Source organism: Xyrauchen texanus, unplaced genomic scaffold, assembly GCF_025860055.1.
Source record: "Xyrauchen texanus isolate HMW12.3.18 unplaced genomic scaffold, RBS_HiC_50CHRs HiC_scaffold_610, whole genome shotgun sequence".
Taxonomy (NCBI): Eukaryota; Metazoa; Chordata; class Actinopteri; order Cypriniformes; family Catostomidae; genus Xyrauchen; species Xyrauchen texanus.
The window spans coordinates 1-18008 of NW_026266589.1; the positions used below are offsets into that span (position 1 = coordinate 1).

At 39.2% G+C, this 18008-nt stretch overlaps 1 protein-coding gene across 1 annotated transcript; it reads right to left on the reverse strand.

The window, feature by feature from the left end:
- Positions 1-6: 6 nt before the first annotated feature.
- LOC127642425 (G1/S-specific cyclin-D2-like) lies at positions 7-17044 on the reverse strand. The gene is made up of 5 exons (XM_052125039.1): positions 16651-17044; positions 15094-15309; positions 12069-12228; positions 6183-6331; positions 7-1256 (listed from the first exon to the last, which is right to left on the reverse strand). The coding sequence occupies exons 1-5, from the start codon at positions 16843-16845 to the stop codon at positions 1080-1082; spliced, it is 897 nt and encodes a 298-aa protein (XP_051980999.1). The 5' UTR covers positions 16846-17044; the 3' UTR covers positions 7-1079.
- Between the last annotated feature and the right edge of the window lie 964 nt (positions 17045-18008).

Sequence of the window (18008 nt, forward strand, 5' to 3'; positions counted from 1 at the left end):
TTGTACTGTGCACTGGGTTGGGCTCAGCCCTCAAGCAGTTTCCAGGCCAGTAATTAAAAGCATTTAATATAAGGCACTGATACATGTGGCCTTCAGAGCAGGCAATAGCACTGTGGAATCATTTGCTATCCCCTGTCCAGTCCTTTGACTGGATCTCCACCAATGAGCCAGCCTCTATTGCCAACACTTGCAGATAGATGATTAAACAAAGCCCACAAGAGTGCCTGATATAGAGTAACGTGTACACGCTTGTACATGAGCCAACATACACCACACATAAATGCATGCACACAAGCAGCTTGACAAAAGCTTATTTGAAGTGTCTGTAACTTTAGCATTGAGAAACAATAACTTGCTTGTTTAATAATAATATTAATAATTATTGTAATAAAATAATAATAATTGTCAAATTTCATTACATAAGCCTCTGTTGTCCTTGCAAAAGAGCCCTGCATTCTTAGCCCAAGACTTCTGTTTCATCGCTCCTCTATAATAAATCTTTCTGATCCTAATGCACACTTAGTACACAGCCAAGCGAATGGGTGCATCCATTTAACTGCCTCATGGCGCCTCTTTGTGTTTAAGTTCAGGCATTCCAACATGAACCAAAAAAAAATAATAATAAAAAAAAATAACAACAAAACAGGTAAAAACATTGCCCCACTTTTGTACCCTTTCATGCCAGTCTTATACAGTAGACTCTCTTTTTAGAAAAGCCCTTTACACATCAATTTTGCATTAAATATCATATTATTATGTTTATACAATCAAAAGAGTTTGCAAAATACTACATGCTTCCCTTCTAAGAGTCTGAGGCACCGTAGAGCTTTTTGCATCATTATCAAATCATTTAAAAAAATACCTATTTTTGTTTTGTATCTAAAATAGCTTTGATTTTTTTTTTATTTTTTTTTATCATTTGGGAGCAATTTGACTGAAAAATGATAGATATGAAGATAAAACTCTACAAAGACTAGCAAGCACTTTTTGTTGGGGTTGTTTGATTTTTTGTTGTTTTTGTTTTTTTGTTGTTTTTTTTTAATTTCTTGAAGACTGATCACGGCGTTGCAGCAGCAAGCTCACAAATTGATGTCTTGTACATCGGTGGGGGTGCTGGACTGGTCCTGATCATCAAGTGCTTTGCTGCGGATTCCACCCTGTTCCTGCTGCTGCAGTTTCTGCTGCTGTCTGCGGCCCTCCCTCAAGTTATTCATCAGCACTCTTTCAATCTGCTCCTGGCATGCCTTTAGCACATCCTGCAACAGTATCAGACACATGCCATTAAACAAACTGTTACTTACATAGGAAATATCTGAACGTATCCAGAAATGACTTTTTTCATCATGGACATTAGTTCAGTATACAATGTAATTAAAAGGAAATGTAAATTTCACAAATTTGTTGTCAGCTTAAAATGCCACTACAAAATGTATCTAAAATTCAGAAATATTTCACATATATTACAAGTGCAAGTGCTCATACATTTAGTGGAGACTAGTACACATAAACATAAATACATATGCACCTACAAAAATATCAGTTACCCTGAGAACTGAGCTAACTGATAATGCTTTTGTTTTCAATGTTAAATGCGTCCTTTTCCTGTTACGTTGGTTTTACACTCTCATTTTCACAACAGCATGTAATGACCTAAGGGGATCTCGCTTGAGCCCACCAGAGTCTTCTTTCTGCTTTATATGACAGCATATGCGCCTTTACCAACTAAAGCCATTGAGTCTTAAGAAATGCACAATGCAATTATAAAAATTCTTGGCCAGCCTGTGGGTGTCTCCAAAGAGCACACGACATACTTAAAATGGATAACACTCTAGGCCACTCTGTCCCTAAATTGAGGGTTGATGCCCTCTAGTGAAGCTAAATGGATTTGCTGTGATCAAAGCTCTCCCTCCTGTTTAGTGGGTAGGTCTGAGGCACACCAGGCGTCTGTGGGAAGTTTTTCTGTACACGGCCCATGGGGAGAATGTGTTGCTTGTGAAGAGGCTGCAGTCCTTTGACATTTACTGCTAATTAATAGCTGATGGGCCAAAATCTGAACCTATGTAATCCATTGCTCCTGAGTCAGGAAAGTGTTTCATGCCTGTAGAAGCAGTCTGAAAAAAGGCAATCACACAAGAAAACACCTCAGGTGTTTTGTGTGAACGACAGCAGGCTTTTTTTTTTAAATGTCCAAGAACCACCTAAAAGACAGTTAACCAGCGGTAATTGTTGCTCTGCGGCTGTTTTGGGCAGGCATTTTTATTACTTTTGTTGAAGAAGAGCCTGGTGCAACGAGGAGGACATTATTTTCTGTGTCACTCAGGATGGCAATGGCTGCCATCCTAGTAATTTCTCTAGGTCCCAGGTTTCCCACCAATGTGTGCCATTATTAGTCATGAAAAATAAATTCCTTTAAGAAAATTAACTAAAGCATAAAACTATTAAAGGAACTGCATGTATCTTACCACAAGAATGCCAGGCCTGACTTCTTAAAAGACATTTCCCTATGTGCTGCTCTTTATAGCTGCAGAACCAAACTCATGCCAATCCCCAAAGGCTTAATTCAGGCAACTCTAATAGCTTCATTGTGTGACTACTGGTAGAACCAGGACTTGTTCTAGATGAGGCTCTCAATTATTACATCCAGAGGAGGGTGGCACTGGGTAAGCTGCATAATTGGGTGGGTGGTCCCAGCTTTATACAACAACAAAAACACCTCTATCCCACCGGAACATGGCTACATTTGTTGAAGTCAGAAAATTTAATGAAACCACAAGGAAAACACAGCTCAACTGAAGAACCGAGAACAGTCATTGTGATGTAACTCAGTGTGTGCCATCTTGGACAGAAAAAGCCAAACTGAGAGACCATGTAGAAGCCACATATGTAGCCACAGAAAAATATGTTTTTTATTGTGAAGTGAAACAAGGATTGCCGGGTTCAGAGCAAGGCCATCACAGCATTGAGAAATGAAAAGGATTAAGAAGTCCCAGAGGCCTAATGCAAGAGGCCAGGGGGCATAACATATGATTCTGTGTACAAAAAAAGCATTAGAGTAGTTCTCTTTTAAAAAAAATACTTTTCAACTGCAAATATCAGCATCCTATGGCAGTATGACTTTAGGCAAAGGAGCATTCTCAACATGCCAGACACAAATTAACTAACATTTCACCTGCTTTTAGAAACTACAGAATGGAGAAAGGAGTTTTCACTGTGCATGAGCTAAACACAAGCACATCAATGTATCCCTTCCCTGTCAGTAATCCAAACTGGATTATTCAATTTGTCTTGTAATGTAGAGGGTCACAGGAAGCCATGCTACCAACTGGAATCACACAAGAACACCACAAATTCATGTCTAAATGTAAACTGATGTATGCCAGTGAACTGCATATTTAATAGAAAGGGAAACTCTAGGACCCATGCCAAGAAGCATAATTTACTGTATGCATTATCTACAGTAACAAAGTTTACTGTACACACCCAGTGCCAGGCGTATTATTTAGTATTTATTGCTTTTTTTTTTCTTTCATAGAGTGACAATTGAATATTTGTGGAAACTTCAAGCCAAATTTTTAGCCATCCAGGTTGGCATGCAACCGTGTACCTTACTTCTGCACACAGTATGATTTATCAGGGATTTCTTGGGCAACACAGACATTCCAAGAGCGACTGGAAGAGGCTGGCTGCCCCTATCATATGTCTACTGGAAACTACAGGCACTGGACACCACAAATGTCAGCAGGGTTCCCAGTGGGTAGGCTGGCAGAATCATTTGGCATCAGGTTGACTTTCCTTCATACTCTGTCTGACCGCTCACCTCACCACCACCTCTGCCTCAATCTCGAAGATCCTCATAGACTGAGGAAAAAGGGTTTTCTGTACTCAGAAGTCTTGTTTATTGAGAAATTCAACTAGGTTTCCATTTCTACTTCTCTACTGCCATAGGTATCGCTTATATTTTCTGATTTACTGTACCAAATAGCAAACCACCACTGTTAGTTACCTCCATTTTATTTCATTTAGACTGGACCTGCATTTTCCCCTCAGAATTCAAACAGAATAACATAAGCACAATTTTGATTGGCCAATTTGATTGGGTTGGTAAAAATCTGGTTTGACAGAGATCTAAACCATCACAACATTAACCCCACACCTAACCCCTCCCTCAACTAATCCAATGTGTTATTTGACCCAGTCAAATCTAATTTAAGATCAAATCGAGGCAATAGCAGACACAGCAAAGCTTTTTTAAATCTCAGAAATATTGCAAGATTACACCCTATGTTATCATTCTCTGTGGCTGAAAAGCTGATCAACACTCTTGTATTTTCTTGAATTGACTATTGCAGTGCACTCCTTGCTGGGGTCTCTAAATCCACACTAAATAATGAAAGTGATCAAATCACTCCTATCTTGGAATCCTTGCACTATTGATTTACAAATTATCATGCTTACCTACAAGGCTTTGCATGGTTTGGCTCCTCAGTTTTTGTCTGAGCTTTTAACTCTTTATACCCTGAAATGTGATCTTTGCTCCTCCAAATCTGGTCTCCTAGCTGTCCTACCTGATGTAGTAGCCTTCAGAGATTACAAAGTGTACGATTTGCATCACAGATTAAATATTTTGTTGCCGTCTAGGAGTTCACTTTAGGCTCTATAAATTGGTATGCTCAGGCTAGCGTGCGTTCCCCCTACCTGCATGTTTTCAAATGTATGGCTTTTTGGCATCCAGTAATGTGACAAGTTGTTCATGGAGCAAGCGGTTCATTACTTTTGCCTTGGACCTCACACTCCTCAGACACTGAGCACCTTTACTGCTCTGGAGATCTATTTGTTTTTCTTCAGCTATGGTGCAGGACTTAATTCACCACATGCTGGAGCAGCAGGCATTTTACCAGCTACAGTGCACTCTAGGGTATCTTGGAGAAGGTTGAACTCTTCAGGTCAGGGCAGGCATATAATATTTTTCCAAGTCTATTCTTAATTATGCTTTTACTTTCCCTCTAATGAGAAACTAAAGGACCTAAACGAAAATAAATGAACATAAGGTGAGACAGTATGTGTGAATTTGTTTGCAATTAATTGCATAAAGCAATAGTATCCCTGATAAATCCCCCTAGCCCTGTGGATTCTCTCCTTACAGTCACCCAGTCAGGGTCAATCCCATTTCTTTTCCAGTAATTTAGCGGCTGAATGTGAAATTGAACTGAAGCTGGACACAAGCCCATAGAGTAAATAGGGGAAATGCACAGCCTCCTCTCACAGTTCCACAGGCACAACAACAATCACTCCAGTGGTGGCTGAGCCTCCTCAAAAATTATACAAAAAATAGCATAACAAAAGTGATCAAATGAACAGTTGTTTTAATCAATTTACGTAAATAAACAACTCACATGCCTTTAATGGAAATGTCTTTCATGCAGGGTAGCCAGGTGAGTATAAATTAATGTACGAATTGGTCTGAATGCCAGAGGAGGCTGATGGCATAAAGCATCCTGTCATTAGTAAACTGACCAATCAAAGTGAATATTCAAATGATGCAATTTCATCTGGTTCTGTTCAAACAGCATCCAAAAAAAAGGCCAAAGGGAGGCCACCTCCTGCATTCATAACCAATCATTATCAAAAGTAACCATTCAAGCATCCATTAATTTATAAATGTTTGCATTGATCATAGTCTGCCGTTGTGTCATCTGTTCTGTTTGTTTGTTTTATTGATGTGTTGTGTTGGTGATCGTATATATTTTAAGATATCAGGAAGATCATGTGTGTAGGGTAGCATAATTACCAGCAATAAACATACAATAAACATGATATTTAGATCCACTGCAATCTTTTATTGTTTGATCTTTTGATAATGATTTAAATATATGTCTCTCCAGAAAATTATATCACAGACTGCAACTGACTCAATGCACTGATTACAAATATCTTTGCTATATGGTGCTACCGGCAGGCAAAAGGAAGAATCTTCTTGGATGCCCTCCATTTTAAATTAAAGTGTGAGCCTTGTTTGCATATGATAACCCCTACATTCATTTTTAAATGTATGTTTAAGAAAATGTAAATGACCTAATGTGAAGACTTTCACAACTGCCTCCAGGGAAAACCAATGTATGGTAATAATTAATTAGAAGATGCATTACTAAAATTGACATTTATTGTCAAATAGAAATACTCACAACTTCTGTGTTAGTGATCTTTGCAAGCAACTCTGTAAGATTTTCTCCCCACAGCGAGCGGTTAGTGCTGTTGAGCTGAAGGCCACAGATAGCTGCTGCCATGCTGCCCGTTGCAATCATGGATGGAGGGTACATGGCAAAGTTGAAATCTAAATGGAAAGCAGAACAAGCATTAGGATCTGTCAAGATTTCAGTTCATATACATGCTCTTTATCTGCTACAGAGTCACCATGCATTATTTTTTTCAAACATTGATGCAAAAATACTAATAAATAAAGGCTTTTTCCATTAGGTCTGTGAACAGTCTTGCTAATGACTGTAGCACAGGATAATGAGGGTTCACTTGGCTTGAAAAGAATCTGAAAAGCACCCCACCCCCATCCCTCTCCTCCAGTCACCCTTTGCAGATCGGCCCCTTTTCTTACAGCTCCTAAGTAAATCGTGTGAAAAAACCCTATAGCCTTCCGAAAGGATGGAATAAAGAGCCACAGTCCCCCTGCCAGTGCTCACTGCTGTAGGTCCTTTTTCCACGTGTGGTCACAGGCGTACATCTCAAAGACCAATAACCTTGTTAGCTTTCTCACTGTCATTCATAATGCAAATAAGACAGCTTGTGAACGGGCCTGAAGCCTGGTGTGTGTGTGTGTGGGGGGGGGGATCAGTGAATGGCACACATGCTCAGGCTTTGGCTGTCTGCTCCCTGCCTCATTGATTACGGTCTTCTTTTTTTCTACAGTTCACACTTTCCCTTTTTTCAGGTCTGTTTAAAAAAAACTAATTCTTTAGACACGTACCCCTAAGGTTGGGATCAGTGAATGGCACACATGCTCAGGCTTTGTTGTTACAACAGCCTAGGATTTGTATCCGAATTTCTGCAATTTTTTGGCATATTAATTGAGTGCAGTCACTGGCGGACCTGGGTCTAGTGAGCAAGAGAGTGTGGCCTTATTGTCCAGAATCATCACCTCATCTCATCCAATTGAGGGATGCAACATCAAGCCCTCTCTGTGGATTCCAATTCAAACCGACAGCCTGCACGAAGAATGGGTGTTGGGGGAGGGTGTTGTAGCGGTTAAGACAGCAGGGGTGGCTGAGGGGGGCACTGCTCTACTAAGCATCATTCTTTAGTCGGTGTCCAAACCTTCATAAGGTTTTGGCAGAAGAAAAGAGCCTCCTACCCAACTCATTCCCCCCATGCCTTTCCTCTGATGCAGGGCCACCTCTGGGCTCACAGTCCCACAATCCCTGGCAGTCTTTGCATTACCATATTGCCATATTCAATTGCAAAGCAAACTGTGTGTGATGGCTCGGAGGGTGATTTTTCTTGCCTTTTCTTTTCAGGAAATATCAAAGACGTGGGCTCTTTGATAAATGATGGGCCTTCCCCTCATTGCCTTTTTAACATTCAGATCAAACCATTTTCTTGTTTTGTGGTTCAGTGTTGACAAATATATGAACTTATTATACACTCTTCCAGTTGTAATTGAATCCAGGCCAGGAACATTTTTTAGAGAAGACAAGCTCTGGGCAAGCAGAAAAAAGACAAAACAAATTACATTACAAATCTTCGGGTCCTTTGCAACACTAACACAAAGATATGCATTTGAAAATAGATGCCCACACACAGCTGGTGTGTGCTAAGTGGGCTGAAATCAGATTTTTCACACTCTAGACAAGACAGGTTTGTCAAGGTAACAAGAGTACAGGCATGGTAGAGGCAGAGCTGGACACTCTGGTTTGTGAGAGTAGTAAGGGGAGAATGGCTGTATTCTGTGCCTCCTTCACTAATATTCATACAGCGAATAAACAGTGTAAGTAGCTGAGTGGGGATGCCTGTGATGAAGGCTTCTAGAAAGTGGTGGCTGGCTGGCCTGGTATACCAGCCTCTGCAATTGGGTGCAATGCACTGTATATGCATTTAACATGTAAATATATGAAACATCCGTAAAGTTAAGAAATGGTGATTTGAGGGGCAATAAATCAACTGCCAGGCTTCCATGCAGATGCAAAGCTTACTACTCGATGAATTAAAAGTAAGTCCCATTTTGAGCAGCCACGTTCGAGTGATTGATAAAGGTCAAACATAAACATTTTGGATTTGACATCACAGTATATCACCCACATCAGTCCACAGTGAAATGGAACAAGCCACTTGCAAGTAAGCATTCTTTAAAGACAGAGGGTAAATATTGAGGAACAATTGCAAGAGAGGCTGCATGCTAAATCTTCTGCTCTGTGTTTGTTTCTATTAAGATTATCTGGCGATACTACACATATTCCAATATATGCTAGTTCACTGGAACAGACAATCCAACTGTTTATTAAACCTATGCCATACTGTACTGCATAGGAATTATTTTTTAATAACTTTTTTATGTCAAAGCAGTTGCAATCAGTAAAAGAAAGCATGCGTCTACGCAGCCCCATACGCAGCAAGCTGTGATGCACTGTGTGTTCTGACACCTTTCTATCATGGCCAGCATTACGTTTTTCAGCAATTTGTACTTCAGTAGCTCTTCTGTGGGATCGGAACAGACAGGCTAGCCTTCGTTTCCCACCTGCATCAATGAGCCTTGGGCACCCATGACCCTGTCGCTGGTTCACTTATTGTACGTCCTTGGACCACTTTTGGTAGGTACTCACTAATGCATGCTGGGAGCACCCCAAAAGACCTGCCATTTTGGAGATGTTCTGACCCAGTTGTCTAGCCATAACAAATTGGCCCTCGTCAGATCCTTTACGCTTGGTAATTTTTCCTGCTTCCAACACATACATTTCAAGAACTGACTGTTCACTTGCTGCCTAATATATCCCACCCTTTGACAGGTGCTATTGTAACGAGATAATGAATGTTATTAATGTTGTGGCTGATCAGTGTATTCAGATGACACTACCTTTCTCTTTTCGATTTTGATAAAGGTCCAATCTGTTACAAATGTTTAACTAAGTAATTTCATCATCAAAAGCAGTGTGTTGGTCTGCCCTGTCAAGGCATAACAACATGGATGAATTGAAAACAGGAATTGTCTTTGTTAAAATCTGACTGTTAAAATCCTGTAAGAACTTGTTTCAGTATTGCACCAGTACCGAGTCTTGAGCAACAGCAGTCAAAGCAGTGTGGGAGGAAACACAGCCTCTTGAGTGAGAAATAAATTGGTAGATTTAATTTTTAGGCCTCTTTAACTCACAACCAGTCACTAGTTATTAATTTTTCCAATTGCATTTCACTAAATAGCTGAAGAAAGATTAGATTATCTCTACCTACAAAACACTGTTCCCCATCATGAAGCAATACTGGATTTGCTTTTGTCATGGCCCCAAGACCATCAGCATTAATGTGGTCCCATAACATAATTATTTCCATTATATTGTTTTTCTTAAGACAGCTCAACAATTGCCTGATGTTTCTGAAGTTTGCCACCCATATTGTGAAACCTTCCTGACCATGTGACATATAGAATTTGTAACAAAAAGCATTTTAGGCTTGAAGTAAATATTAGCCAAATTAAGACTTTTGGCAGTTTTGTGGTTTTGATTAGTATGGAAAAACACCACAAACCACTTAAGCATGACAGGAAAATTATTTGGTGAATGATGTACTGCACTGTTTTTGCTGCATGGACAAAATAAATTATTCAAGGCATTCAAACTAAGATGGCTCAAAGTTAGCTGTGAATAATCAAACTTTCCTCTACCCACAAACACCAGTGCTTTCTAGCTCTATCCAGAAATGAAGGGGGATTCTTTTTAGGCAAAGCCTGACTTAATTCTACCATAAGGACTAAATTAATGAGATTTTATGTAAGTTGGAGAGTTCAGCTATATCTTCTTACTTCTAATATCATACCATGTCTGATGGCTGTTTTTCCTATACAGCTACAGCCAATCTTTGAAGAAGCAGAGGGGGTGCAGGGTGTTTATCAGGAAGAATGGGGTATAATCGCTTTTAATGAGCTTGTTCCTGTGTAGGCCTGTGACAGACTGCCCTCCGGAGAAATGTTTTATCGGGTGAACCTTCTGTACTGACCCTTACATGCCTCTGCATATGAAATGGAGGGTCGTTCCTTTTGTCTCCTTTATTGGAGCCTCTTGCCGAGCCTTCCATCCATTTGCATATCTCTGAAAGGCCCCTCCATGTTATTAATTAATACCGAACTGGTCTACCCTGCATTACCAAATCTCACCAAGTGCTCTAAACGGAACTGTTTTATCAAAAGCGAGAAACCATAAAAAATTTGCCACCTTTTTTCCACCCTCTTCTTTTCTCATTCAGATACAGGGGCCTTGATTTATACATGTCTCCGAAAAGAAGGGGATGCTGAATTCTCAACAAAGAATGCAAATAAAATCTTCTGGACACCCAGCAAATCCCTGTTGTTAAACTATAAACTAGTTTATGTATTGCTCAACACAAAAGATGTTAAGAGATTACAAACAGGGTGTGTTTCACTAACATCTCTTATTCTCTAAACTTTCTTCTTCTCCCAGCAATCACCAATGCTAATAAACACAAGATATGGATTGTCTCTTCAAAACGATTCAAACCAGTTTCTATGGACTCTGTCAATGACTCATATCAGAAGAGCTTCACATCAAATTTACAATATCTTCTGCACATTCCAACAGGAGAATCCACATCAAAAGTTCCATGTTTAAAGACCTGCCAGTTTTCACACTCTACTTCATATACAACTTTCTCAAATTTGGATTCACTCCTTGATTTCTTGGGGAGATGAGAAACCCCAGGGAAGAAGAGAGAAGCCTGGGGGAACAAGGGTGGTGCGCTGGATCCCATTACTGCCTATGGTGATGTCGGGTGCAGGCTTGGCTGTGAGAACCAGCCCAACAAAGGCTCCTGATTATGGGAAAGTCGTCATGCCCTGAAGCATCTGGGAGGTGTGAGAAGAAGGGATAAGATATGAAACCATGACATGCTTCACTGTTTGTCTCAGCTAGAACAATACACTCCTCAAGTTCTCACCCTCCTCTCATCTGCATGTTTGATCTCTTAAAGTTGGTCCACCTATAAGAGCACAGACAGTGTAACCATTGGCTCACCAGCATGTAGGAATGTCCTTAACTATAAAACTGCCCTTTGAAGTGTCACTGCATTCAGGGCTAGCCACTGATATGCCCGCCAAACATACCATACCACACTCTCAATTACACATCACTATTTCAGTCCACAGTTTCACATGAATGTAATGAGATAATGAGATGAGGTATTTGATCATTTACAACAAGAACCTGAATAAAGTTACCAAAGATACTAACCCACAGAAGTTGACTTTAATTTCAGGTTTAGCAAACAAAAATGTGGATATTGTAAAACACCCATTGAAGTGAAGACGCAAGATATCAGCACCAACATGACTTGGCTTGGCTTTCAAAAGACCAAGGGAAGACAAATAAAAAGCATTCAAAGAACATGCAAAAGCAGTGACAAGTTACCGAATACTTTTTGGAACTTTTTCATTATCCTTCTATATTCTCAGTTTGTAATAATGTATTTGTTACATCTGGAGTGCAGTAGGTATATTGTTGTTGCATAATTAAACACATCACTCTAACTAGTAAGAATGGGTACACAGGAGCTTCAATAATGTTCATCTTGAGATGGAATGTGATGATGTGTTGTTCTAAATTAATGGAAAATGGTAAAAGGCTTTAAATGCTTTACTCATGGATTAGAAGAACTGACTAATAGTACAGTGGCTGACCCTAAACCTAATTTTTAGGTTGTGAAGTACACTTGCTACATGTTGAAGATTTTGTTTGAAATAAGAACTGAATACAAGTACTTTAGTGTGCTGCACAAAGTTAAATAATCTATGCTGCCATATATTTATGTAAAAAACGTGTACATCATTGAATACAGTACACTACCTGTTGCACAAAGTGCAATGAAAGTCTGCACATGTTTACGGATCAGGTCCAGCTTATCCTCAGGCAGAGGAAGTTTCCTCATTATGTGCTCAATAAAGTCATTGGGAGTGACAGCAGCCAGGTTCCACTTCAATTTTCCTAAGACAACCAGTTCCCAGTCCTATAAAGCATGGATGAGGAAAGAGGCAATATCACTATGGATCCAAAACTAAATCATTTGTTATTTGTATCAAATACTAGTACTGTATGAATACAGAATTAATTAGCAATAACTTAAGTATTCAGATCTCAGTGTTAAAGTACATTTAGTCTATAAATGCCTATAAAAATGTAACCTCCCAGTGGCTTCCTGTCCCTAGATGTTTTCCATAATCCTCACAACAGTGGATGTTCACAAGATCTAAATACCATACTATTAATAAGTTGGATATTGGCATAACATTCTGTATGGACCATTCAGACAGAAGGCCTCATGAACCAATTTACTTGACATTAATGTAAGGGACGAAATGTTATCAACCTCTTATCTTAGTTTTCCATCCAGTATGCTATTGGTACAGTAAAGAGTACATTTGAGCAAGACTTGCTTTGGCGCTGGTAAAGCAAATCTACAAGCTAGTCCCACACTGCCGATGGTAGAGGCACTCTCGATGCAGAACATGAATTTTCTTTGGCCTAACTCACAATGACTAATATAAACTTAAGATGCTCACTTTCACTTGGCTTCAGACAAGAGGAAGAGAGCAACCTTCAAATCCCTACCCCACTTAAAACAACAACGGGGTGGGGATTTGAAGGTTTGAAGTAATAGGGTAGCAAGTGACAGTCCTTGTGACTAAGCACTCAATCAGATGAAGGTGGTTTTCACCACAAGTGAACCACATGCACTTTAGTCATGAGATGGTCCAGTATGGTTGCCATTTCCTCCTGAGACTTAAAGGCCTTCATGACGGCTCCACACTATTGAGCAAGGGTCACGCCGAACTTATAACTCTGCAACAGCTTGCTTAGGGATCAAGAACACAATGGCAGCCAACCATGATTCATGATGCATGTTTTCTCCACTTCCTCTGTTTGCTGGATTTCACTGGTGAGTGACTCACCCAAAAGTACAAACAGCTACACGTTCCTTTGTGTTATCATCTCAGGGAAGGAGCATGATATGAGCATGAGGCTTGATGACACACTCAAGCCACAATCACTCAATAAACTACTGACTATTGGTACACCAAGAAGGGTTTGATGGAATGTAAACTATGAGCAGAGGCGTTCTTCAAAAGAAAAGCAATTACATGCTTTTGTGAGAAAGAGCCGTTATACTTAAACTGTCACTTTGGATCTGTTTAGAACTAAGTTGTAGAGTACTGCAGTAAAAATGTATGTCTGATTCATTTGGTGTGTGTTGCATTTCTAAGTGGGAAGAAAATTATGGCAACTAGTGAAGACTTGATGCTACATAACGAGATGTGAGCAAATTATTACCTATATATTATATTACATATGTACCTATATTGTCCATCTCCATCTTTAGTCATACTTTGAACACATTATTTACCACACCAGTTTTAAGTAACTTAAGAAGGACGCTAATGCCTTTAGTGGACTAACAACTCTATAGTCCAGTATCACCTTCCTAGTGATCTGAGGCCTGGCCAAAAGCTCACTATGACACTCTTGCAACACTGCCTTGATGCAGGAACCCACTTCCTCTTTTTGAGCCTTCCAATCGTACCTCCAGGCTGTCACTGCGGTTTCATTTACAAGAACTTCCTGCCAGCTTACAAGGACAAAAATGAAGATGTGACAATGACAGCTGATCTCTGGCTTCCTACATCTGTTGTACTTAACACACCAGCAGCAGCTCCAGAAGAAAAGAAAAAAAATCAAACAAAAAATAACACTGGGTCACGCTGTGAAAAATACAGGACGTGGCCCACAGCAGCAATTTGATGTGGCCTCTAATAATTTTTATCTTTGGGCTGTGCTTCAGAGGCTCTGCCCATTTCCGTCAGAAAGACACTGATGAGCCAGTAGTGTCAAGAGCTGTGAAAAACTCCCTGACACTGTGCTAAGTGCAGATTCAACACAGTCAGACTTACACATGCAACACTGTGCTGTTTCTTTTTCTTATAAATTATTATTTAGACAACTGTTTTAAACTGAGCAGCATTTACACAATGCAGCAAAGGAGACATTATTGTTATTTAATGAGCACATTTTGCCATCATACCTATGATTTCTTTCCTTCTTGAATGATCAAATACATGCTATTTTTACTGGAACTCTTCCTTATGCATGTATAGACTTATGTAGCAACATAAGAGGGCACAATTGTATTTGGTCAATTCAGAAGAATTGAGCAATTGTGATTTCTTCAAAGAGGAAAACCTAAAACAATAATGTACTTGTATGTTGTCCCATGCACATTACTAGAAGCTGTATAATTAGCAATTAGATTAGTTTAATGTGACATTTGTTAAAACAAGTATTCAGGTTATATCACTCTTTTGACAGTCACTTCAAATTACTAGTATAGAAGGGTTCCTGTAAAAAATAACTAATTTGGTATATTAAGGTTAAGCAAGTCTGATATTTACAGGTAGAACAAAACATCTGCCCTGATGTAGCAGTGGATTGCATTGTTGCCACTAGATGGCATAATGGCCCTTTGATGCATTGCAACGCTCTCCAAAATGCCTAGTTGATATGAATGAATATTTGTGAGAACATCCATCAGTCGGCAGAATATTTTGTATAACAGAACCTAGGCTTGGCTTTAGTCTTCATTTATATTTGTAACTAGTTGCTGTACATTTACAAATGAACACTCATAAAATCTAAGTTATCACACTATATTTATTTTAGCATTGACTTAAAATGCTCTTGTAAGAAAAATGAATAATTATGCAATTACTTACAGAACAACAGTCTATTACTGTAAATATTGATGAATAAAGGAATAAACAGTTAGCAATTAATATTTGGGAAAATTGAAGGGGGCACTTAAAAAGTTTTCGGTGCTTACCAGCAGTTCCTGCGGTCTGATTGAGTTATCAGTGTAGATGCACAGCTTCTCTGCAGTTAATGGACGCGTCTCTTTCAATTTAGAAGCAAGAAACATGCACACTGCGCCGAGCAACTGCAAGTTACATTTTCTTGTTGGTACCACCGCTAAAAATCGGTCCAAGTAGTTCATAGCCAGTGGAAAAACTTCTTCCTCGCATTTCTGTTCCTCGCAGACCTGGAAAGGGCAGGGCATAACTTAATAAGTTCAGAGGCAAAAAAAAAAAAATGCACGTGGCCGACAGAGTTAGTTTAATTTATATTACTCATGATAACTGCAAGTATAGAACAGTTATCATTAGCAAACGAAATACATAGTACTGTCCATCCATTGCAAAGATAAAAGGTTGTAAATCGTCACGGTAACAATAGGGATCGATTCCAGGAAAATTGCTATTCTTATGTTATCAATATATTATAACTGTATATTGAATGGATTAAAATGGGACTCTAACATCTTTGTAAATACAGTCGCATTCCTTTGGTTCATTTAGTAAGAAATGAATTCAAGTCACAATCACCCGAGCCAAAAAACACCCATGCAACACAGTGCGGGACCTGTTTTTTTAATTCGTCATATTTTCATAAAATATTTAAAAATATAAATAAATTGCTCACGTCTGCAATATATATCTCTAAATATTCAGCATTCATCTTTACATCATTCCCGACAATTGACAGACTATTAAATCGACGTTTTATACGGTTAAAATAACATTTTTTAAACGAAGTAGCATGCGGTCTGAGATGAGTGCGTCACCATCAGACAGAAATATTATTTTCAAATATTTTTATAAATTATCCTGCTCGACACACTTGGCCATTTAAAACATGAAAATAAAGCTAAAGTCCTCCTCTAACGTTTCCAACACTCGAATATTAGAAATATAAAAGATTCTGACAAAAACCGAACTTAATTCCAAGGCTATCGACTTCGATCAGCATGGGTTAAGCAGCATCGAGGGCCCTCGCCCCTTCCGCAACCGTACATTTAGAAAAATTATACAAAATTGTAGAAAAGTAATTCACGCAATATTCAACCACATCTATATACCTTAAACGCTTATTTATCGAGCCATGCACACGTGAAGAGTTGTTATGAACATTTAGTAGGGATAAAGTTGTTGTGAAAGAAAAACCAACATGGCGATGGTTGTAGCACAGCGGCAAGCATTGAACTGCATACGTGTGCATGGAAATATTTATCCTAAAAATAAATAAATAACATTTAGAAGCATGATTCTCGCCTATGCGTTAACACAACGGAACACTTTTCAAATGAAGCGCTTATAATCCCTGACATATGTTTATAACGTCCATCCAGTCCAAATCGTGAACTTGGTCCAAATTCAGCGCGTATGACAGCAATAAAATAAATAACCCGACAAAATCGGATCTGCCCCTATGGAAGTTTCATATAGTTCCATTAATTCCATTTTACAATGCTAACATGCCAGAACGAAAACGTTTTGAAGATAATGTGTAAGCACGGAAATGATCGGATATGTAAACTACAAACCTCCAACATCCAAGTTGCCACCATCCTCCGCATAAAGGGCTGAATGTCTTTCTGAACGCATTTAAAATATGAACACTGGGGAAGAAATCTCTCTTCGATGGTCAACAAGCTCTGCAGTACTCTGTCATCATATAGAAGATTCGGGTCAGGACGGGCTCTTATAATGGTGTCCATCTCGAGACAAAGCAGTTCCATGATTGTTACAGTCCTTTCGATCTCAAATATGTCTATACAGCGAAATAAAATAGTCACGAATTGACCAAAAGAGGAGAAAGGACTTCTCGGGGATATAAAATCAGTCTACAGTGCTGTCCAGGTTAGTCCTGTTGCTTTTGCAAACTTTCCCCGAGTAGTCTCTTTCTCCGCTCTGCTCCTCTCGCTGCAACATTTGAGGTCTGCAGATGTAAGCAGTGTGACGCAAGCTTCACAAGCGGATCTTATTATTGGCCAGACCCAACATGCTCAATCTTCCTCTTCTTTTTCATCCCCAATTGGTCTGGTAATAACAGAATCAATATCCCTAATGTCCAGAAAGACAATATTGACTGTATATGTATAAATCATGCAAAAAATCAATCTTTAGTTAACTCACTCCAGCATGCGCTTTTATAGCAATTGACCGACGCTGGGTAAACAAACATAGACTGCACGCATCAACACACAAACACGCACCTACAACTTAAATATCGTTTCTGAAAGTGTTCTGGAGGTAACAACGAGAACGTTTGGGAAAAATGGTTTTGGGTTAATCATGTGATGGTATGACTTAGCCTATTATCAGATCAAAGCCATTAACTGTGCAACAGTGTTTCTTGTCAAATATTTATGCAAACAATAATATAAAAACTTTTCTTTTTGACTTTAACGGGACTAATACATCACCTCATCATCACACAGTCTAAATAGAGCTATCTTACATGAAGCAGCAACGCCTGTGGTCAATGAGATAGCTTTCTAGGAAATGCAGCGAAAGCATGAAGCAACGCTCTCTCTCAGAGATAGCAGCTGAATGATTGCTATTCTCGTTAGCTGCCCCCAATGTATTTTATAGGCTAAAGCATTACAGTCTCTATTTAGGATCAAAAAGCCACAACTCAAAGGGAACTGTGAGCTCTTCCAAACTGCAATCTGTAGGCGATCACCAAACATGAGGGTGCAAGGTTTCAGTCTTTATAGTTTTCGCACAAACCCATTCACAATAACAGTGTTGGAAGAGATAACAGTCAAACCTTTCTTATAATGGACAAATCAGACTGAAATGGCACTAATTTGTCTTAAAGACATTCCAGAGAACATCTTGAGAGTTATTGATCAAGGAAGACACATCTCCAGGTCAGCCAGTTGCAGTGATTCCAAAG

Excerpts from the sequence above, each read along its gene's own strand:
- LOC127642425 (XM_052125039.1), bottom strand. The coding sequence starts at position 16,845 with ATGGAACTGCTTTGTCTCGAGATGGACACCATTATAAGAGCCCGTCCT. Across the intron at positions 15,310-16,650 it reads TGGCAACTTGGATGTTGGAG|GTCTGCGAGGAACAGAAATG; the intron begins GTTTGTAGTTTA and ends TGCCCTTTCCAG. Across the intron at positions 6,332-12,068 it reads CATTGCACTTTGTGCAACAG|ATTTCAACTTTGCCATGTAC; the intron begins GTAGTGTACTGT and ends CTTTCCATTTAG.